This window comes from Terrapene carolina, unplaced genomic scaffold, assembly GCF_002925995.2.
Source record: "Terrapene carolina triunguis isolate 2854851 unplaced genomic scaffold, T_m_triunguis-2.0 Scaffold23, whole genome shotgun sequence".
Lineage (NCBI taxonomy): Eukaryota > Metazoa > Chordata > Testudines > Emydidae > Terrapene > Terrapene triunguis.
In genome coordinates, this window is record NW_020664374.1 from 21,082,672 (window position 1) to 21,102,463 (window position 19,792).

Here is a 19,792-nt window from a genome sequence, read left to right on the forward strand (position 1 = left end):
TGATATTAAATGCCTAGATAGACTTCACTCTATCCTTGCAAGATGGAGATTCCATTTCTATTCAGGTTCTATAAATTCAGTTTTTTTGTAGATCTGACTGCAGTGATCATCTCATAACAATCAATGGCAGGTTTGTCCAAATTAGTTATTACAATGAATGCACAAATATTTTGGCTGTTATTTAGTTTATGTATGGGCAAAGTTAGATTCTGGAAACAGCAAGACCACAGCAAGCCAGGGAATGATCTTTATCCTTCAGATGAGGGTGAAAAGTCTTGCTTGGATAACTGACGTATGTTAACTATCATTTTGGGAATATAATCTGGCATAATTTTCTGTTTTGCTAAAAATAATCCATAAATCCATGTGATACTTTATAGCGGCCTCCATCTTAAGTAAAATAAACCAGTCTGTGGATCCCTGTGAGAATTTTTATCGGTTTGCCTGTGATGGCTGGACATCTAATAATCCCATTCCTGAAGACTCGTCAAACTATGGAGTTTATCCTTGGCTGAGGAACAATGTGGACCTCAAGTTGAAAGGTAAATATGTTCTTTCTGAAAGCAATAAGAGCTCTTTTCACTGCAGCTTGTTAGCTAGCTTTATATAGAATGAATATTGACTCCATGCTCTTCCTTCATTTAGATTTATGTTGAATAACATCCAACAGAACAACATCACATTCTCTTTTCATTGCATTTTTTGCTGATGCCTTTGATAAGAGTACGTTAAAAGAAAACAACATGAGAAAAACACACTGTGTATGGGGTGGGAGGGAGAAGAATGTTTTTGCTGGCAACCCAATGAAACATGAATCCAGTAACCCATTGTGTGTACAACAGAGAATTATACCGAAGGGAAAGACAGCAGGATTTGATCAGATACTTCTTAGGCCATGTTTACAGTGGGGAAATTTTCAAAACCTTTTCTCACCGGTTCAGTTGAAAGGGAACTAAAATTAATGGGATCTCTGGGATCCATTTTTGCCACCATTTTTGAAAAGCACTTAATGAAATGGTAGTAAAAATGAGTCTGTCTGTCCAAGCTTTCTCTACACTGGGGATATCACTGGTTTTAACAGTTTACAACTCATGCAATTTTAAAATTTCCTCAGTATAGACAAAGACTTAGTGAAATGCACTGGCCTGATTGTCACAGAAAGTGAACAGAGAGCTGTCCACATGCTACAAATGTGACTTCTCTGTTACATGGTGATTGTCACATAGCATTGTATTTTCCTCGCCAACATATTCTTTTAGAGCAATATTGTGCAGTTACCTTCACTCAGTGTTATTCATGATCTTTTTTCTGCTTTCTGTGTTTATTTGATCACTGATATTTTAAGTCAAAGCTCATTTTACCTGAGGCGGTGGCGTAGCTGTGCCTACAGACTGTTTGAAGAACTATGTTTTGCAATGTTCTGAGCATGTTTACTTAATTTGTTGACGTAGAATGGCAGATCAGATCTTAGTATTCTGCTTCATTTAAATTCTTTAGCCAGTTGGTAAATAAGCCATCTAGGTGTGTGGCTCCCATTAAAATACCTGAACTGTCATCAGAAAAACAGAAAACTGTTTATGAGAATGTGCGTCTGGAGAAAAAAATAGCCTGAAGTGGATATGTGTAGGGAGGTAGATATTTTTATCTGAACATGACCTGACTTTGTGCTGGACTCCGTAGCAATGCCACCTCAGCAGGAAGTTCTACAAGGAAGAAGGATGATGTTGATTGTTAGGTAGGAAAAAGTGTCAGATTTTTATAATCTTGACTAAAACTGTGAGTCATGTAATGGAAGGGAGACTGTTGTGCAAGATTTAATATTATCCTTTAAGTGCCTTAACATAGTACAGTGAAAACGTGTTGCTGAAATAACAACAACCTACTCTGAGCGCAGCAGATTGGAGAGTGATCAGCACTTTTTTGTGTTGCATTAAAATAGATTTATTGGATTTATTGTCCTCAGGGATTTTTTGGTGCATCTTACGGGCCTTCTCCAACTAACTTTCTTCAGTAAGGTCAGCATACAGTGCATGTTCATTCTAGATACCATTAACTGTTTTTATAGCTGTGCTCAGTTACAAATACTATAGAACAGGGGTCGGCAACGTTTGGCACGCGACTCGCCAGGGTAAGCACCCTGGTGGGCTGGGCCAGTTTTATTTACCTGCTGACGCGGCAGGTTCGGCCGATCGCGACCCCCACTGGCCGTGGTTCGCCGTCCCGGGCCAATGGGGGCGGCGGGAAATGGGGCGAGCGATGTGCTGGCCGCGGCTTCTCACCGCCCCCATTGGCCCGGGATGGCGAACCGCGGCCAGTGGGGGCCGCGATCTGCCGAACCTGCCGCGTCAGCAGGTAAATAAAACTGGCCCGGCCCGCCAGGGTGCTTACCCTGGCGAGCCGCGTGCCAAACGTTGCCGACCCCTGCTATGGAACATGATTTAATGATTGCTGTGTTAGTTCTTTCTTGAGGATGCCTCTGAACCAGTAAAACTATTGCTGGAAACTGGTTTAAGTTTTGCTTTTCTAATCTTACTGCTGCCAAAACGACACATTAGGTAGCTTCATGTCATTCACAGACTGCAACCTTACATAAGCCCGATTTAATTAGCATTGTAGCAAGGTTTATTCAGCCACTGTGGACCATTACTATAAACTACAATATATGTTACCTTTCACTAGAGCTGGGCAAAATTGTTTGGTGTATTTGCTGAAAAATGCTATATTGCTCAACCCAAAACTTTTTGCAAGTTTGATCAAAAGTTTTCCAGGTCTAGATTGAGAAAAGAGACTGTGTGTGTTTGTTCCCCCTTGTCACCTTTAGTCCAGTGGGCAGGACACTTGTATGGAACATGGTGGACTCAGGTTAGAATACCCATTCTGGAACAGAGACTTGAACCCAGGTGGGTGCTCTAACCACCAGGCTATAGGCTATTCTAGGGTAGGCTGATCTCAATCTCTCCTGTTGAAGCTAATCCACTTTGTATAAATGCTTACATATTCATTGGAGCAAGGACTTCAAGTCTGGCCCCTGCCGAGGGAGTGCCCTAATCTAGGCTATTGGCTATTTTGTCCTGCTCTCAGTCTTTCCTGTTGAAGCAGCTCCACTTTGTATAATTACAGTAGAACTTCAGAGTTATGAACACCTGGGGAATGGAGGTTGTTTGTAACTCTGGAATGTTTGTAACTCTGAACAAAACATTATGGTGGTTCTTTCAAAAGTTTACAAGTGAACATTGACTTAATACAGCTTTGAAACTTCACTATGCAGAAGAAAAATGCTGCTTTTAACCATCTTAATTTAGATGAAACAAGCACAGAAGCAGTTTCCTTCCCTTGTCAAATCTTTTTTAAACTTTCCCTTTATTTTTTTTTTAGTAGTTTACGTTTAACACAGTACTGTACTATATTCGCCTATTTTTTTGGTCTTTGCTGCTGCCTGATTGTGTACTTCCAGTTCCAAATGAGGTGTGTGGTTGACTGGTCAGTTTGTACCTCTGGTGTTACATGCATCTGACGAAGCGGGTATTCACCCACGAAAGTTTATGCTCCAATACGTCTGTTAGTCTATAAGGTGCCACAGGACTCTTTTTTGCTTTCTGGTGTTAGTAACTCTGAGGTTCTACTGTACATAAATATTCACTGTGCCAGAGAGAGAGAGTGAAAATGACTCTATAGCCTAGTGATGCAGACACTCACGTGGGAGGGTAGCAGATGTGGATTCAAATCCCTCCTCTGAATCAGGCAGAGGGAAGATGGACATCCCAGGCAAGTGCCCTAAACCAGTGGTTCTCAAAGCCAGTCCGCCGCTTGTTCAGGGAAAGCCCCTGGCAGGCCATCCGGTTTGTTTACCTGCCCCGTCCGCAGGTTCAGCTGATCGCGGCTCCCACTGGCCGCGGTTTGCCGCTCCAGGCCAATGGGGGCTGCGGGAAGCGGCACGGGCTGAGGGATGTGCTGGCTGCCCTTTCCGCAGCCCCCATTGGCCTGGAGCGGCGAACTGCGGCCAGTGGGAGCCGCAATCGCCCGAACCTGCAGATGCGGCAGGTAAACAAACCAGCCCAGCCCGCCAGGGACTTTCCCTGAACAAGCGGCGAACCGGCTTTGAGAACCACTGCCCTAAACACTAAGCTAAAGGCTGTAACTCCTCCCTTTCCACAGTTTCAGAACCCATTTTTTTTCTGAAGTTTTGGTTTGCTGGCCAAACTGAAAAATAAATTATTTGCTCAGCCCTTGTTTTGGGGGTACTAGCCCTTCTAAGAGATAACACTAGTGAAGGAAACCATGCTAAACCTCATATTGAAACATTTTTGGGAGGTGGGTTTAGTGAAGCGGGGATCAGCAACATGGAAAGAAAAGGGAAGGGGAATGAGGGGGACAGGGCAGGGGAGAAGAGGATAAAAGGGGCAGGTGTGGAGTGAAGCTGAGGTGAAGAGACTTGGCAGGGAGGGAAAGGGTTGAAGCAAACAGCCAATCAGCCCAGGGTAGAGCAGTGGTTCTCAACCTATTTACCATTGTGGGCCGCATCCGATACTACCTCTATGGCCCTGAAGATGTCACATGGGCTGTAGCTCTGCGCTGATTGGGCCAAAAGCAGGGCACAGGTTGAGAACCACTGGGGTAGAGAAAGTCCAGTCAAAAGTGTAGGAAATGCTCTAAGTGTGCAGAGGGTCCCTGCTTCTGCTCTAACCAGCGGGAGACTCTGACGGGTTTCTCTCTGCAGTTTCCCCCCAGGATGACATAGTGGGGTGGAGGGGAAGCATTGCCTGGGTCCTAGTGCCTCTATATTGTGTGTGTTGTTCTCTGCTGTATAGTTCCCAGCCCCCCTGCTCAACTCCATTTTACAACTTCCCACCAGTGCAGCAGTCCCTGCTTTGGCTGCTTCTGCCCCTTTTAGTGGGAGCTGATGAGTGTTCAGCATCTTTGAAAATCAAGCCCCTTATTTATGGGCCTAAATATGGACTTGAAAAACCTAACTTTAGGCACTCACATTGAAAAATTTGGCCTCGGGCTTCTAACTACTCTCAGTGGCACCTTGCATTCTATTGTAGTTGTCTGTCCCTGTTTAACATCTAGTTGTAGACTAGGAAAAAAATCTTTAAAGGACTATTTACTACTTAAGTTCCAGGTTATGAAATATTTACCACATGAAAGAAAACTATTAATCTTTCTCTGATAACATAGTTTGGGCATGTTTTGTTGTAGTTGTGTCAGTCCCAGGATATTAAAGAGACAAGGTGTGGGTGATGTAATATCTTTTATTGGGCCAACTTGATATTACCTCATCCACCTTGCCTCTCTCATAGTTGGCGCAGAAAGTCATGTTTTTAGTATTTATATTCTTTGATGATATGATATAGATGGAAGGCAATTTTTTATGGAATGTTCTTACTTAAAATGAAATATTTTCTGCTCTATTTACTGATCTCTGAACACTTCTGCATTTTAAGAAGAAAAGAAATAATCGGAGGGAGGCTTAGGTATTGGTTTTGGAAAGCCATAGTAATTAGATTCTGGTTTTTCAAGGACATAATCAAAACACTGTGTCTTGGTTTTGGATTCATGGACAACTGGAAACAGAGAGATTCCCGAACCTTCTAGACAGTAGTATAAGGACTAGAATTGGACTGCCAATAAGCAGTAGGCAAAGAAGTGGGGTTCAATGAAGAGTACAGGATCAAGAGTGTGACATATGAGAAGCCAGAGATGAAACCACAGTTAGTTCTTTCAGGATGCTGATAAATAAGAGCCCAGAATGAGGTAAAGGACAAGGCAGGTGTCAGCTTCAGGAGTGGCAGGAGTATCCAAGCAGCCTATCTGTGAAAGATGCGTGGCCCTGATGGTGCATAACAAAGAAAGGAATGGCTGAGAGTGGCAATGAAATTAGGTGATACCCCATGAGCAGTCAGTGCCACCCACCTGCATCAATGGGCGGGGTAACTTGAGGCATCAGTGTTGAAAGGGGACAGTCTCAGTGGCAAGGGAGGGAGACACTCGCCAAGGGATAATAGGTAGCTCCCTCCCTGGGAGTCTCTGGCACCCATTGGCCAGCTGGGGTATAGGGGTGTTGATTGGTTAGCATTCCCCAGATCTCAGGACTTAGCCCAGCGCAGTGGACCCTCTTTTGGCTCCATTCCAGAAGGCACTGGAACCAATTAAATGTCTGGTTATAGGAGAGCATGGATGATGGGCGGATAGTACCCCTTTCTTGTGTTAAAGTTTATGAAAAGTTGTGGCCTTCTGCTCATATCCATGCATATGTCTGTCCTCATTTTGCCTCTGTGTCCACATCAATTGCCATGTATTCAGTTTGCCCTCTTCTACACATATCGCTGGTTAGATGCAGAGAAGGGACAAGAAAGCTGTGTTTTTTGTTTGCAAACCTAAAACCAACACTTTTTTTTTTTTTTTGTATTTTGGTGTAGGGTTTGGGTTCACAGTCCACAGGAATATGAAATAGTTGATGCTTTTAATGTTTTGCACTACTCACTTATAACAAATTCAAACTCAAATAAATGATGTTGTTTTCCCCTTTAAATATTTTTTGCATGCTCATAGGACTAAGTATTTTTTTTAAACAAACAGACCAAAACCCCTATGTGAACCCCATCCACAATATTTTAATCATATGTAATGGGCGAAATACTAAACCTATTAAAGACAATTACAAGACTTCCATCGACTTTGACAGAGTGAAGATTTCACCCACTGTATGGCAGCATACTATAAACCAGCCCCCAACTAGCCAAAAGTCAGATAGGTCATGAATTGAAAAATAGGGCTATGTAATTTTAGTTTTGACCTAGATTCAGGTGCCACAAATCTAACATGAAACTTTCTGGTTGATATTTTTGGAATTATATGGAGTTTTGGTTTGTCTTTTGTGTATCCTCTAGTATTTAACCATTGCTGACTGGACTGTATGATGAGAGACAAGGTTCATGAGGTAATATCTTTTATTTGACCAACTTCTGTTAGTGAGAGAGACAAGCTTTCAAGCTCTGAAGTTTTTGTCTCTCACCAAAAGAAATTGGTCAAATAAAAGATATTACCTTACCCACCTTGTTTTTCTAATATCTTGGGACCAACACGGCTACAACTACACTGCATGGATTGTATGATGTCTAATTTAAGACCACATTTGATTTGCAGTTATATTAGGTGCACTTCAAAAGTTTCCATCAGTTTGGTGGAGATTGTCGGTTCCAGTAGTTTTCCCAATGTTTAAGTATAGCGAATAGTTCTCATAGCAGTAGAATCTTTCAAAATGGAAGAAACATTTTAGGTGGGGCCAATGTTGTTTAAAGAGAAGATCTTACACACTGCTGCTCTTCAAGGTGAAATAAAGTGGAGTTTGCACACTCTCTCTCTCTCTCTCTCTCTCTGAGTTAGTAAATTGGTTTCACTTACCATGACATTTCCTGCTAAGCTATTTCAGTTCCAACTGAATATCCATGTTGATCATTGACCTTTGTTTAGAGTTTCGGAGCACTGTATAATCTTAGTATTTAAATGCGGGTGATACTTTGCAAATTATGCAAAATTGGAATCCTGGGGTGAGTAAATCAGGACTCATCACCTGTAGTGCAATTTGATCAGCACCATACTATTTCTTTTCCCCCATCTGAAGTCTGCAGAACAACAATGTGCAGCTGTTTATGTGGCCAGGCAGGAAGCAATAAATTACAAAATTGTGCAAACATTCATAAATCACAGCATTGCATAGGAGACTATTTAGAATTATATGAATAGTATGTGAAGGTGTCTTTCAGGCCTTCACATTTAATTTATAACTGTGGAAACCATTCTGCAGATTTTATCCCATATTGATCCTGGCATCTATTTCAGTCTGATTTGTTGATCTAAGCTTTTTAACATTGCTATGTTCAGATGAAAATCCTTTTAAATAAAATGAGGCATTCCCACCAGGGCTAATGTAGAGAAACAGAAGCCTCTTTGGGGGATATTAAATATGGTAATTCAAAGAACAGGAGACAGAAAACAGAAAACAAAGAAAACAACTTTGCAGTGTAGTCAGTCTTTCACAAGATCATTTGCAAGAATTGTCTGTAAAGAACAGCTTTTTCATTTACATGACTGCAGGAATGTAAAAATATACTGTGAATGCTGAGATTTAGGGGATTTAGGACAGTTTTGCTCATGGATTCCTTTCTTTCTGACAGACAGGGCTGGCTCTGGCTTTTTTGCCGCCCCAGCCAAAAAAGCCTCCAGCCGCCCCCCGCCCCTGGCGGGGAGCGCGGCAGGGGAGGGCGCCGAGCCCAGCCGCAGGCCCGCTCTCCCCGACCGGCTGGAGCGCCGGGGGGAGGGCGGCGAGCCGGGCCGGGGCTCCATTCTCCCCGTCAGCCGGAGCGCCGGGGGGAGGGCGGCGAGCCCGGCCGGGGCTCCGCTCTCCCCGACGGCCGGAGTGCGGGCGGTGAGCCTGGCCGGGGCTCCGCTCTCCCCGGCGGCCGGAGCACCGCGGGGAGGGCGGCGAGCCCGGTCGCGGCCCCGCTCTCGGGCCGGAGCGCCGCCCCCCTCCAGGTGCCGCCCCAAGCACATGCTTGGTGGGCTGGTGCCTGGAGCCGGCCCTGCTGACAGATGCCACAATGTAGCATTGAGTAATTGCTCTTCTGCTCTAAGGGATCTACTATGCTGGTTTCCATTCTATCTGGGTTCAATTCTATCTTCCCTCCCCTTTGACTGACACATGGGACCATTTGGATGGGTAGAATTTGGGCTGTGGTGTTGGTATACAATTGACACTCAGCTATACACTTTAACCTCATCCAACCACTGCTGCACAGAGGAGTGACTACCCCAGAGTCTATAGCAGGGGTGGGCAAACTATGGCCCGGGGGCTGCATCCGGCCCTCCAGACATTTAATCCAGCCCTCGAGCTCCTGCCGGGCAGCGGGGTCCAGGGGTTGCCTTGCTCCACACGGCTCTGAGAAGCAGTGGCATGTCCCCCCTCTGACTCCTACACATAGGGGCAGCCAGGAGGCTCTGCAGCTGCCCCCGCCCCAGGAACCACGGCCAATGGGAGCTGCAGGGGTGGCACCTGCGGATGGGGCAGTGCGCAGAGCCGCCTGGCTGCGCCTCCATGTAGGAGCTGGAGGGGAGACATGCTGCTGCTTCTGGGAGCTGCTTGACATAAGCGCCCCCCAGAGCCTGCACCCCTGAGCCTCTCCCCATACCCCAACCTCCTGCCCCATCCCTGATCCCCCTCCTGCCCTCCAAACCCTTCGGTTCCCCCCCCGGAGCACCTTCCTGCACCCCCAACCCCTCATCCCAGCCCCACCCCAGAGCCTGCACCCATAGTCAGAGCCCACACCCTAACTCCCTCCCAGAGGCTGCACCCCAAACCCCCTGTCCCCGCCTGGAGCCACCTCCCGCACCCTTTTTTAGCCCCACCCCAGAACCTGCACCCCCAGCTGGAGCCCTTACCCCCTTCCGCATCCCAACCCCCAATTTCGTGAGCATTCATGGCCCGACATGCAATTTCCATACCCAGATGTGGAAAAGTTTGCCCACCCCTGGTCTGTAGCACTTGGGACATGGCTAAGAGCTAGCTGACTAAAACATACTCATGGTGAAACAGATGTGATATTAGTAGGAGGGGGAAGCAACCAGAAGTGGAGAAGTTTACCTCAGTGCCTCCAATAGTTCACTGAAGTGTGGATTACTGTGATTTGCTCTACAAGGGCTCTACATGAAACTTTTCAGACGCTGCAGGTACTGTGAACATGCATCTACCTATCAATGAAACTGTGTTTCCCATAAGAAGCCCCTGATGACCTCCTGTGCTCTGTGATCTGTACTGGCGGCCAGTTGATTCTGATACCAGCTACCCCACCCTGTTGGGGACATCAGGGCTTACCAGGCATGCGAACTGCCTTGGAGCTTGGGACCCCAGGGCTTCCAGAGTCCATGGCTTCGGTTAGTCCAGCCATGAAGACTGCCTTGAGGCCATGGATCCATTTTCATTCACAGGCAGTTTCAAAATTTGTCTGTTTTCATTCCAAACTGGAAGAAAATGAAATAGCTCTAATTCTAGAAAAAGCATATGTCCCCTTGTTTAAACAATAGGAGGCTGATAGGAGGATGTTCTTGGTCGAGGGAGGCTTGACTCCTGAATGCATTTCCTTGGTTCACCAAAGATACAGTGACCTTCAGGGCACGCTGCAAAACTCATCTCTTTGCTAGTTGGTTGGGAAGAGGTGGTAGGAAAGTCTCATTATGATAAAAAGGGAAATAGAAAGTTTCTAGATTATAAACATGGGGCAAATTTGTACGGATTTAAAAAAATAATGTTTTGTGTGTGTGTGCAGAGTTTTGAATAAATGTTCAATGTTTATGAATAAAAATAATTATTATTCATGTTAACACCTCAGGGTCTCTGTCTTACCTTATTAAACAAATCTCCATGTGACTGCAATATACCACAGCCCTCTTAATTATATAGGACCTAAAATTTTTTACACAATATTTCACAGAAAGTGTGGCAAGGCACTTCTTTAGCCACGTCAGCCTCAGCATTTCTCACTTTGGCCAGAAGGGCTGGAGTAAATCAGTCATGTGCTGGAGGTTTTTAATTCTTAACTTTGGCCTATTTACAATGGGCCTCCTGGTAGGCCTGAGTAGTTCTCTTAATAAAAATAATAAAAAAAAACCCCACGATACAAAAGAAATACATTTCCTTGCCCCTCACTGGATCATTGACTCATTATGCTGGCTTCTGGTTGCCAGCCCTTCCCCAAACAGAAGTAAACTCAGTGTTTCCCCTAAAGGGAGGCAAGCAGCTCCACCTAGGACAGACGTGGGCAAACTACGGCCCGCGGGCCACATGCAGCCTGCGGGACTGTCCTGCCCGGCCCCTGAGCTCCTGGTCGGGGAGCCTAGTCCCCAGCCCCTCCCCCACTGTCTCTCCCTCCCCTGCAGCCACGCTGCCATATGGGCCACGCTCTGGCCCGCCGCTCCCGCTGGGCAGCGTGGGGAGCACAACTGGCTCTGGCCGGGTGTCGCGGCTGTGAGCTCCTGCTGCTGGTAAGGGGGCGGGGAGCGGGGGGTTGGGTAAGGGAGCGGGGGGTCCAGGGGGGCAGTCAGGGAGGAGGGGGTGGTTGCATGGGGCAGAGGTTCTGGGGGGGCGGTCAGGGGATGGGGAACAGGGAAGGTTGGGAGTGGGAGTCCTGGGGGGTGGGATGTGGATAGGGGTTGGGAGGGCAGTCAGGGGACAGGGAGCAGGGGGGGCTGGATAAGGGGGTGGGATCCCAGGGGGCAGTTAGGGGCGGGGGATCCCGCGTGGGGGTGGTCGGGGAAGAGGAGCAGAGGGCAGTTGGATAGGGGGTGGGAGTCCCAGGGGCGCTGTCAGGTTGCGGGTTTGTGGATAGGGGTCGGGGTAGTCAGGGGACAGGGAGCAGGGGGGTTGGATAGGCGGCGGGGGTTCTGGAAGGGGGTGGTCAGGGGATAAGGAGCAGGGGGGGTTGGATGGGTTGGGGATTCTGAGGGGGCCAGTCAAGGGGCGGGAAGTGGGAGAGGCGGATAAGGGGCGGGGGCCAGGCTGTTTGGGGAGGCACAGTCTTCCCTACCCGGCCGTCCATACAGTTGCGCAACCCTGATGTGGCCCTCGGGCCAAAAAGTTTACCCACCCCTGACCTAGGAAAAGCCTTTTCTCCCTGCTGTCTCTAGGGTTGCCAACTTTCTAATTTCACAAAACCGAACATCCTTGCATTTCATTTTTTCTTCCTAAGTATAGTACTTTGCACTTGTCTTTATTGGGCTTCATCTTGTTGATTTCAGATAAGTTCTCCTATTTGTCAATGTCATTTTGAATTCTAAACCTGCTAGCAACCCCTCCCAGGTTGGGGTCATCCACAAATATTATAAACCTACTATCAACTCTATTGTCCATGTTATTAAATACATTAAAATAAATGTTGCCAGACCCAGGAGAGACCCTTGTGGGACCCCACTAGATACATGCTCCCAGTTTATCAGCAAATCATTGATAACTATTCTTTGAGTATGATCTTATAACAGTTGTGTACCCACCTTACAATTACTAGACCACATTTCCCTAGTTTGCTTATGATAATATCATGTGGGGCTGCGTGGGTGAGGTAACATCTTTTATTGGAGCAACTTCTGTTGGTGAGAGAGACAAGCTTTTGAGCTCTGTGTGGCTTGTCTGTCTGACCAACGGAAGTTGGTCACGCACCTTGTCTCTCTAATATCCTGGGACCAACACAGCTACAACTACACTGCATACATGTAGGACTATGTCATTTATAACAATGAAGAATCTCTTGGGTGTGTGGCATTCAGTGTAGTCTGTTTTGTTTGCTTGTTATCATTAGTGTGGCATTCATTGCTATCGTTATTCCTACTTCTTGTCTCAATTCAGGATCACATTCAGAAGTGATATCACCAGCTTCTTCCTCCTCATTCTGTATATCAATGATTGAGTTTTTTGAGAATTCTTTCCAATACTATTAAGGGTGGGTGGAAGTTTCTAATCTAACAACATAATATGAAAAACAGGGTTTTTCAGAAAGTACTTGGTGAAGCTTTCAGTGTTTTTAATTGAGATTTTTACTTTATTGACAGATAGTTCCCAAGTCCCAGTTTTTAGTAAGAGTTCAGACCTTTTCTCACTCTCTGAGCCAGTTTACTCATCCCCTAAGGGTGATGCCAAATGATGAAACAGAATTGAGAAGTGTGCTCCATTAATCCAAACACAGAACTCCTGAATTCTCTGGCTCCAATATTTTCTTTTAATCTTAGTACATGCTGTGCTTCAGTTTTCCCCATTTGTAAAACATGTATAATACCTGCATTGTAGACCTATTGTAAGCATTTAATTAGCTAATGAGTACAAATTATTGGACTATAAAATATTGTATATAAGTGTTTCATTTACGAAGAGTGGCGCTAACCTTTTACACTGCCCTCCCCATGTGGCTGAATTACTTCCAGTCTAACTCCCCATGTTCCCTTTTTTGCTGGAGTCCGGTCAATAACAGTTCCTCCAGGGAACATGGGCCTTCTGACTTCAATTCCACTAATAATGGTACAATAAGTACTAGGTATTTATATCTTTGCATAAAATTTGAGAATCGAGCATTAATCAAAATGTGAGATGTTGCCAGAAATGTAAAATAAGATATGAAAGTCTGCCAACTCAGTACAGGTTAACAACTTATTTTTTGTTAAAGAAACATACCTGAATAGGAAGTGGAGCAGCCAGGAAGTTTTGCAGGCTCTTGTGGCAGCTAGAAAGAAAAGCTGTATTTGTAATGCGTGTTTGGGAAACCATGGGTGAAGAAAGGAGATCATTTTGGTTCTTGAATGAGGTTTATGGCTCCACAGCAGCTGAGCCACAGGATTCCCACAGAGTCTCTCTGGTCGGGAGAGCAGAACACCACCTTCTTGCTTATGAGTCTTGTGAGAGTTCACTACATCGAGAGTTGACTTTCTATCACCCTTTCATTCTATTTTTGAGGCAGTATTTATAGTAGTTGTACCAAGCTTATATATTGAAGCTGTTGTATGCATCAAAATGTTAGATTTGTATCCAAAGATAAAAAATTCTAAAGCTATCAGTGTTTTCTTTGTACCTTTAATTCTAGAAAAAGATACATTTCTTACCTTGACACAGATTTTCATGGTTTTATCTAATTTTCCATATTCCCTGATGAAAAACAGTTATTGAAAATGCATGGTAAAACTATCAATAACACAAAGTAAAGCTTAACGTTGCTGTTAAACATAACACTGCGGCTCTATTGTAACAATTTTGCCTATTACTCGTATGCCACTATTATAAATAAATGGTTCTACTCTCTTATGGCTACGTGTGTATAACCCCCTGTAGCATGGTGCCACGAGAGTATACCTCCAAAGCATTTATGAAAATAATGTTGAAATTAGGTTGGTGAAAACAGACCCTCCCCTCTCCAATAGTTTATCAACTAATGTTGTTTTAGTTTGTGCATGGTTACGTTTGTTCAGTTTTATCTGAACTCAAGTGATGTTTATCTTTTCACACACACAAGCTCAAAAAGCTTTTACAAAATATTGACATTGTAGCAACAGACTTTCAAAGCATTGTCATTTGGGCAACATGCTGCATAGTATGGCCTTCAGGCACCCATGAACAGCACTAGGAAGCAATTATATTAGCACAGCTGTATAACTGGTATTTTCACATAAATCTCCATGTTGCTGAAATTGATATTGGATGGCAAAATGGCTTCTTAGGAAAAAAAGCAAAACTAAAATGTTGTTATTTGAATCCGATTTGTTTGTATAAGTGCACTTTTTATGGAATTGTTTGTCTTGAAAGATTTGTTCAACTTATTTTATTTCTTCTTGAGATACAGTATCACTGTTGACTGATTAATTGCTAAATCAGCATGGAATTCCTATGGAAATGCATATTAATTACATCATCATTAATGCCGCATTAATTCACAATGATTTAAGAGTATTATCATAAGTGCCAAAGGAATCCTGATGGGCCAATTATTTTCAAGTGTCACTAGACTAGTATGGTAAGAAATACACTACCCTCACGAGGGAGGCTGATGGATATTTACTATGTCGAAAATGAAACACGTTTGTTGAGACAGTCTAATTGGTGTTGATGTTTATATCATGAGATGTACTTTAAAATAAAAAGAGGAGGCAGCAGATTAAAACAGAGCAGGCCTGGATTAAGGCATAGGCTGTGTTGGCCCATGCTTGGGGCCTGGAATCCTGGAGTCAACTAACAAGATCTCAGCTTTTTTTTTGTTAATTATATTTGCAGCCCTCATGGATGCAAATAAAAGCTTCAAAAGGTGAACCAAAGTGAAGTGGTGCCTGCCTGAGCCTGTACCCAGCCTGAGTCAGTAGCTCCAAGAGTTGTAAGCAGCCCTGTTCATCAGAACTCTAAAACCTGCTGCCACCCAAGAAGGGGTAGGATATAACATGAGAGAGGATCTACATGGGTTGTGTCCAGTGCCCTGGATTGCTTCTACTTGGCCTGGCAGGAAAGGAATATTTTTTTATTCCTAATTAAAAGCGCACACTGGACAAAAGTGTAGCTTTAAGCCTCTGCCTGTGGTGCCTCTTGGAGCCCTGGGAGAGCATACACAGCAGTAACAGCTTAGTATGATTTAGTAGGTTGCACTTCGTTAGCAGATGCCAGCTCCTCTCCACCGGCTAGCATGGAGTGGGATGGGATCATGTCCCCATCCTCTGCCTGCTTTACTGGGATTCCTTCCACTATTGTTGGTGCACAAGGGCTGAGGTTGTACCTGGCCCATGTACAAAATCACAATGAGGAGAATGGCTTCTTGGCTCTTTTTCCCTTGAACATCCCAGCAGGTCTTACCACACTCTGGCCCCAGAGTAATCTAGAAATGAGTGAGAGTGCACATGGGTCTCGAACCTGGGTTCCCACACAGCTCTCACACTTTGGCTGCCACTGGGTAACACCCAGAACTATTGGAAGTGAGAGAATAACAGAACTCTGACTTCTCCAAGAGGCACTGCCCACGAGGGTCCTGACTAAGGACAATAACTGGCCACACTGATTGGCTGGAACATACAATTTAAGCCGGAAGGAGGCACAGGGAGTTGTCTGAACAATGGAGAGATTTCCTGACAGCTGCACTGGACCTGACCCTTGCTTGATCCCTGGACTCTTGATTGATCCTTGGGTTGGACTCGGGTTCTGACTAGGCCTGACTAGGCCAGACCACCCATGTCCCAGTCCTGACAGCTTGCTTGGCCCACTAACCCCTTGACAGAGCATAACCTTCCAGGCATGGATCCAGCAGAGCCCCTCCCACCCCAAGGAACACTGGCATCTCATGAGCAGGTAGCCCGCAGTCAGGCAGACAGTCAAGTGATGCCGGGCACAGGCTATGCAGCTGGCTGCTGAAAACCAAGGTTGCAGGACCAAGTGCTCCAGCTTCTTACTGAGAGCACTGTGCTTTGGACCTGAGCCAGCACCCGTCATTCCTCCGCCAGAATGCTTTGACCGGGATTGCCAAAGATTTTGAGGTTTCATGAATCAGTGCTGCCTCCAGTTTCTGCTTCACCCACAGATGTACTCCTCCGACGCAGCCAGAGTAGACCTGCTAGTCAGCTTCCTGACCAGAGAAGCATTGGGCTGGGCCTGACCTTTACTCGAGATTGACAGTCCGGTGTTGTCTAACTGGGGCACCTTCCAGCAAGTGATATCAACCATCTTTGGTGATCCCAATTGCACCTGCACCACAGAAGCTGCCTGGCATAAGCTCCGACAGTGGCAAGGTACAGCTGTCTCCTATGCAGTGCATTTCTGCTGGCTTATGTCAGAGATGGCCTGGAATGAGGTGCCCCAACTACAACAGTTCCGGGTGTGGTCTGTGAGAACCACAGCGGGAGTACGACTGCCCCATAGAATAGCAACCAGGGGTGAAGAAAGATTCTGTTTGGATGCATTTATGCCATGTCCGAGCCTGAGCCATCTGCCCTGCAGGCATACCTTCAAGAAAACCTGCCCAAAGAGTTTATTTGCAAATCCACCTGTCCCACTGGGGTGCCAGTACTTTTCATGAAAAGGAAGAATGGAAGCCTCCGTGTGTGTGTGTGTGTGTGTGTGTGTGTGTGTGTGGTTACTGGGCTCTGAACCAACCCATAATCAAGAATTGCTATCCACCATCACTCATGCGAGTGGTTAGACCATGTGGAGGCTGTCTGGGTAATCACCAGGGATGGCCTAACTTACTGGTTCTCCAAGCCACATACAACAATCTTCAGAAGTTCGGGAGCTGGGGCAGGCAACCCATATCTGTACCACCATCAAAAGGCCATGCCAGCACAGCCTCTTCACTAAGCTGGAAAAGTCTGTAGTTCGCCAGTCCTCCATAGAGTTTCTAGGGTTGCTCCAATTCCCAGAGGGTGTCAAGATGCACTCCTGCACAGTGAAGGCAGTCCTCATTTGGGTGACACTGTGGAATGTTTGAGACCTGCAGAATTCCCAGGGATTTGCTAACTTCTATCATAAGTTAATCCTGAGGTTCCCAGCACGAGTCACCCTCCTCACATCCCTGCTTCACAAAAGCATTCAGTTCCACTGGGTCTCTGAGGCTCAACAGTCCTTTCAATGCTAAAACTCGCATTCACTTCTGCCCCTTTATTGGTCCACCCAAATCCCACAGAAGCCTTCACCATGGAAACAGATACCTCCAACATAGTGATTGATGCAGTGCTTTCCCAGAGGTGCAGCTCCCCAACAGAGTTGCATCTATGTGCTTTCTATTCCAGAAAACTCACCCCTGCAGAACAAAACTCTGAAATCCTGGATAAGGATCTCCTGGCAATTAAGGTTGCCTTTGAGGAATGGTGCCACTATCTTGAGGGGTCTGGTCCCCAGTCCAGGTGAATACTAACCATAAGAAATTGGAATATCTGCACAGGGCCAAGGCCCTTAATCAACGAAACTTCTCTGGGCCCTATTCTTCTCACACTTCTATTTTGTTATCTCCTGTCAGAGCCTAAAAATAGAAAGGTCAATGCGCTGTTCTGAAAAGGAAAGCATCTTGCAGACCTGAAAGGCCCGAGCCCTGAAGCCTCAAGCATTCTCAAGCCCCAGAACTTTCTTGGCATGTCCCCTTGTTGAGACCTGTCTGCCTGGATCTGGTTGGGCTCAACCCAGGCATCCCCTCCCCCACCAACGACCAGAAAGTGTTAAACAAGAAGGCACCGGATGTCTGCTAAGGGATACTCTACATGAAAGAATGTTCTCCTGGGCCACCCAAGAGTTGTAGCTCTGCACGCCTTCCATGATTCCCCCCAGCAGGTCATTTTGGCTGTACCAAAACCCAACAGCTTGCCTCACAGTTCTTTTGGTGGCCCCGCATGTGAGCCACAATACAGACCGATACTTCCTCCTGTAACTCCTGCACCCTTGCCAAGGCACCATCTGCTAAACCCTTCAGACTCCTGCAATCCCTTGAGGTATCATCCAGACCCTGAGCAATCATCACCCTAGACTTCATATCGGAATTACCCAAATCCAACAGATTTAGGACAATCTAGTGTGCAGTGGACCACTTCTCCAGATGGCCCACTTTATTCTCTGCACTGGGCTGCCCTCCTCTGGGGAAACTGCTCAGCTCTGGGTGAACCATGTCACTTGTCTTAATGGTCTTCCAGAGTGCTTCAATAAGTACGCCGCTTCTGGAGAGAGGCCGTCTGAGTATTTGTCGTTTTGCGCCAGCCCTTCATCTGCCTACCACCCCCAGACAAATGACCAAGTGGAGAAAATTAATCAAATTCTGGAACAGTACTTCTGGTGCCATATTAATCATCATCAGAATGATTGATCCTCTCTGTTACTCATGGTGGAGTTTGTGTACAACAATGTAGAACATGCTTCCACAGGGCAAAGCACTTTCTATTCAATTATAGGTACCCCCCCTCATTTCCACCTGGAACTACGCACGATTTCCTCCAACGCTGCATCTGCAAACCGGGTACAACTGATACGTCAGACCCAAGAGGATGTGAAAGCTCACCTGAAAGATGCTAAGAGGAGATACAAGCACTATGTGGATTAGTGTCAACAGCAAGGTCCTTTCTTATCTGGGAGCCACAAAGTGTGGTTGTCCACCAAATACCTACAAATGGATAGGCTATCCCGCAAGTTAGACTCCCAGTTTCTTGGTCCTTATCAAATTCTCAACTAAGTCAACACAGTCACTTTTAAGCTCCCCCTGCCTCAATCCCTTTGGATACACCCAGAGTTCTACATGTCATTGCTGAAGCCTTATGTGCAAAACCCATTCCCACCCCTTCCCCCTCTGGTTCATGTCCAAGATCATGCTGAATATATTGTCCACAAAATCCTCAACTCCAAAAGAAAGCAGGGCAAACTTTGATATTTGGGTAACTGTGAGGGCTGCAGACAAGAAGAATGTTCCTGGGAGCGCATGGAAAATGTCCATGCTCCCGACCTACTGAGAGCCTTCCTTGACTCTGATCCTGGGAAACCAGGTCCTAGGCCACCCTGATGTGCCCTAGGGGAAGGGGATGATGTAAGTCCATAGGTCTCGAACCTGGGCCCATAGATTACCAGCAGCCCTCACACCCTGAGCATTGCTGGGCAGCTGATCCAGAACTACTGGAAGCGAGAGTTCTAGCAGAACTCTAACCCCTCCCAGAGGTACTGCTGATGAGGGGCGATGACGGGCCCTACTGATTGGCTAGCTCATACAATTTAAGCCAGAAAAGTTGTCTGAGCAACTGAGAAACTTCCTGACTGCTGCACTAGACCTGACCCCAGTTCTTGGCTCCTGTACTCTGACCCTGGCTTGGACTCTGGCTCTCACCACTAGGCATGACCACCCCTGCTCCAACCACTAGGTCAGGCTGCCCATGTCCTGGTCCTGAAAATGTGTCATTGAGATACAACATGCTAACATTGGAGATTGCCTGGCATGATAGTTTAAGAGCTCTGAAGGGAGATGATTCTGTTGGCTTGATGGGTTTGATTGTAATGGAGGAGCTGAGAGCGTGCGCTAGAGAAGGTATAGAAAGAAGCAAAGATAGTGGAAGATTGACAACCGAATGGGACAATAATAGCATGAGTCTGTGTTAAGGGTTTGATGAAAGTTAAATTGCTGAAGACGAAACAACGTGTGTAGCTTTTGTTTACAAATGTAATTATCGGTCTATTTGTATTTTAACCAAATTTGACACAAACATTGGCTCCTTGGATCCTGAAGAATTAGAGGTTAAGATATTCTTGTAGAGCTATGTGAACTCT

At 45.9% G+C, this 19,792-nt stretch overlaps 1 protein-coding gene across 1 annotated transcript in view; it reads left to right on the forward strand.

Moving 5' to 3' along the window:
- Window positions 1-376: 376 nt before the first annotated feature.
- Window positions 377-19,792, forward strand: part of LOC112104466 (phosphate-regulating neutral endopeptidase PHEX) — a gene marked incomplete at its 5' end in the record, with an annotated part of 114,970 nt that continues 95,554 nt past the window's right edge. Inside the window, one exon of the mRNA XM_026649346.1 lies at window positions 377-542. Coding sequence (XP_026505131.1) covers window positions 377-542 — 166 coding nt within the window. The remainder of the gene's footprint in view (window positions 543-19,792) is intronic.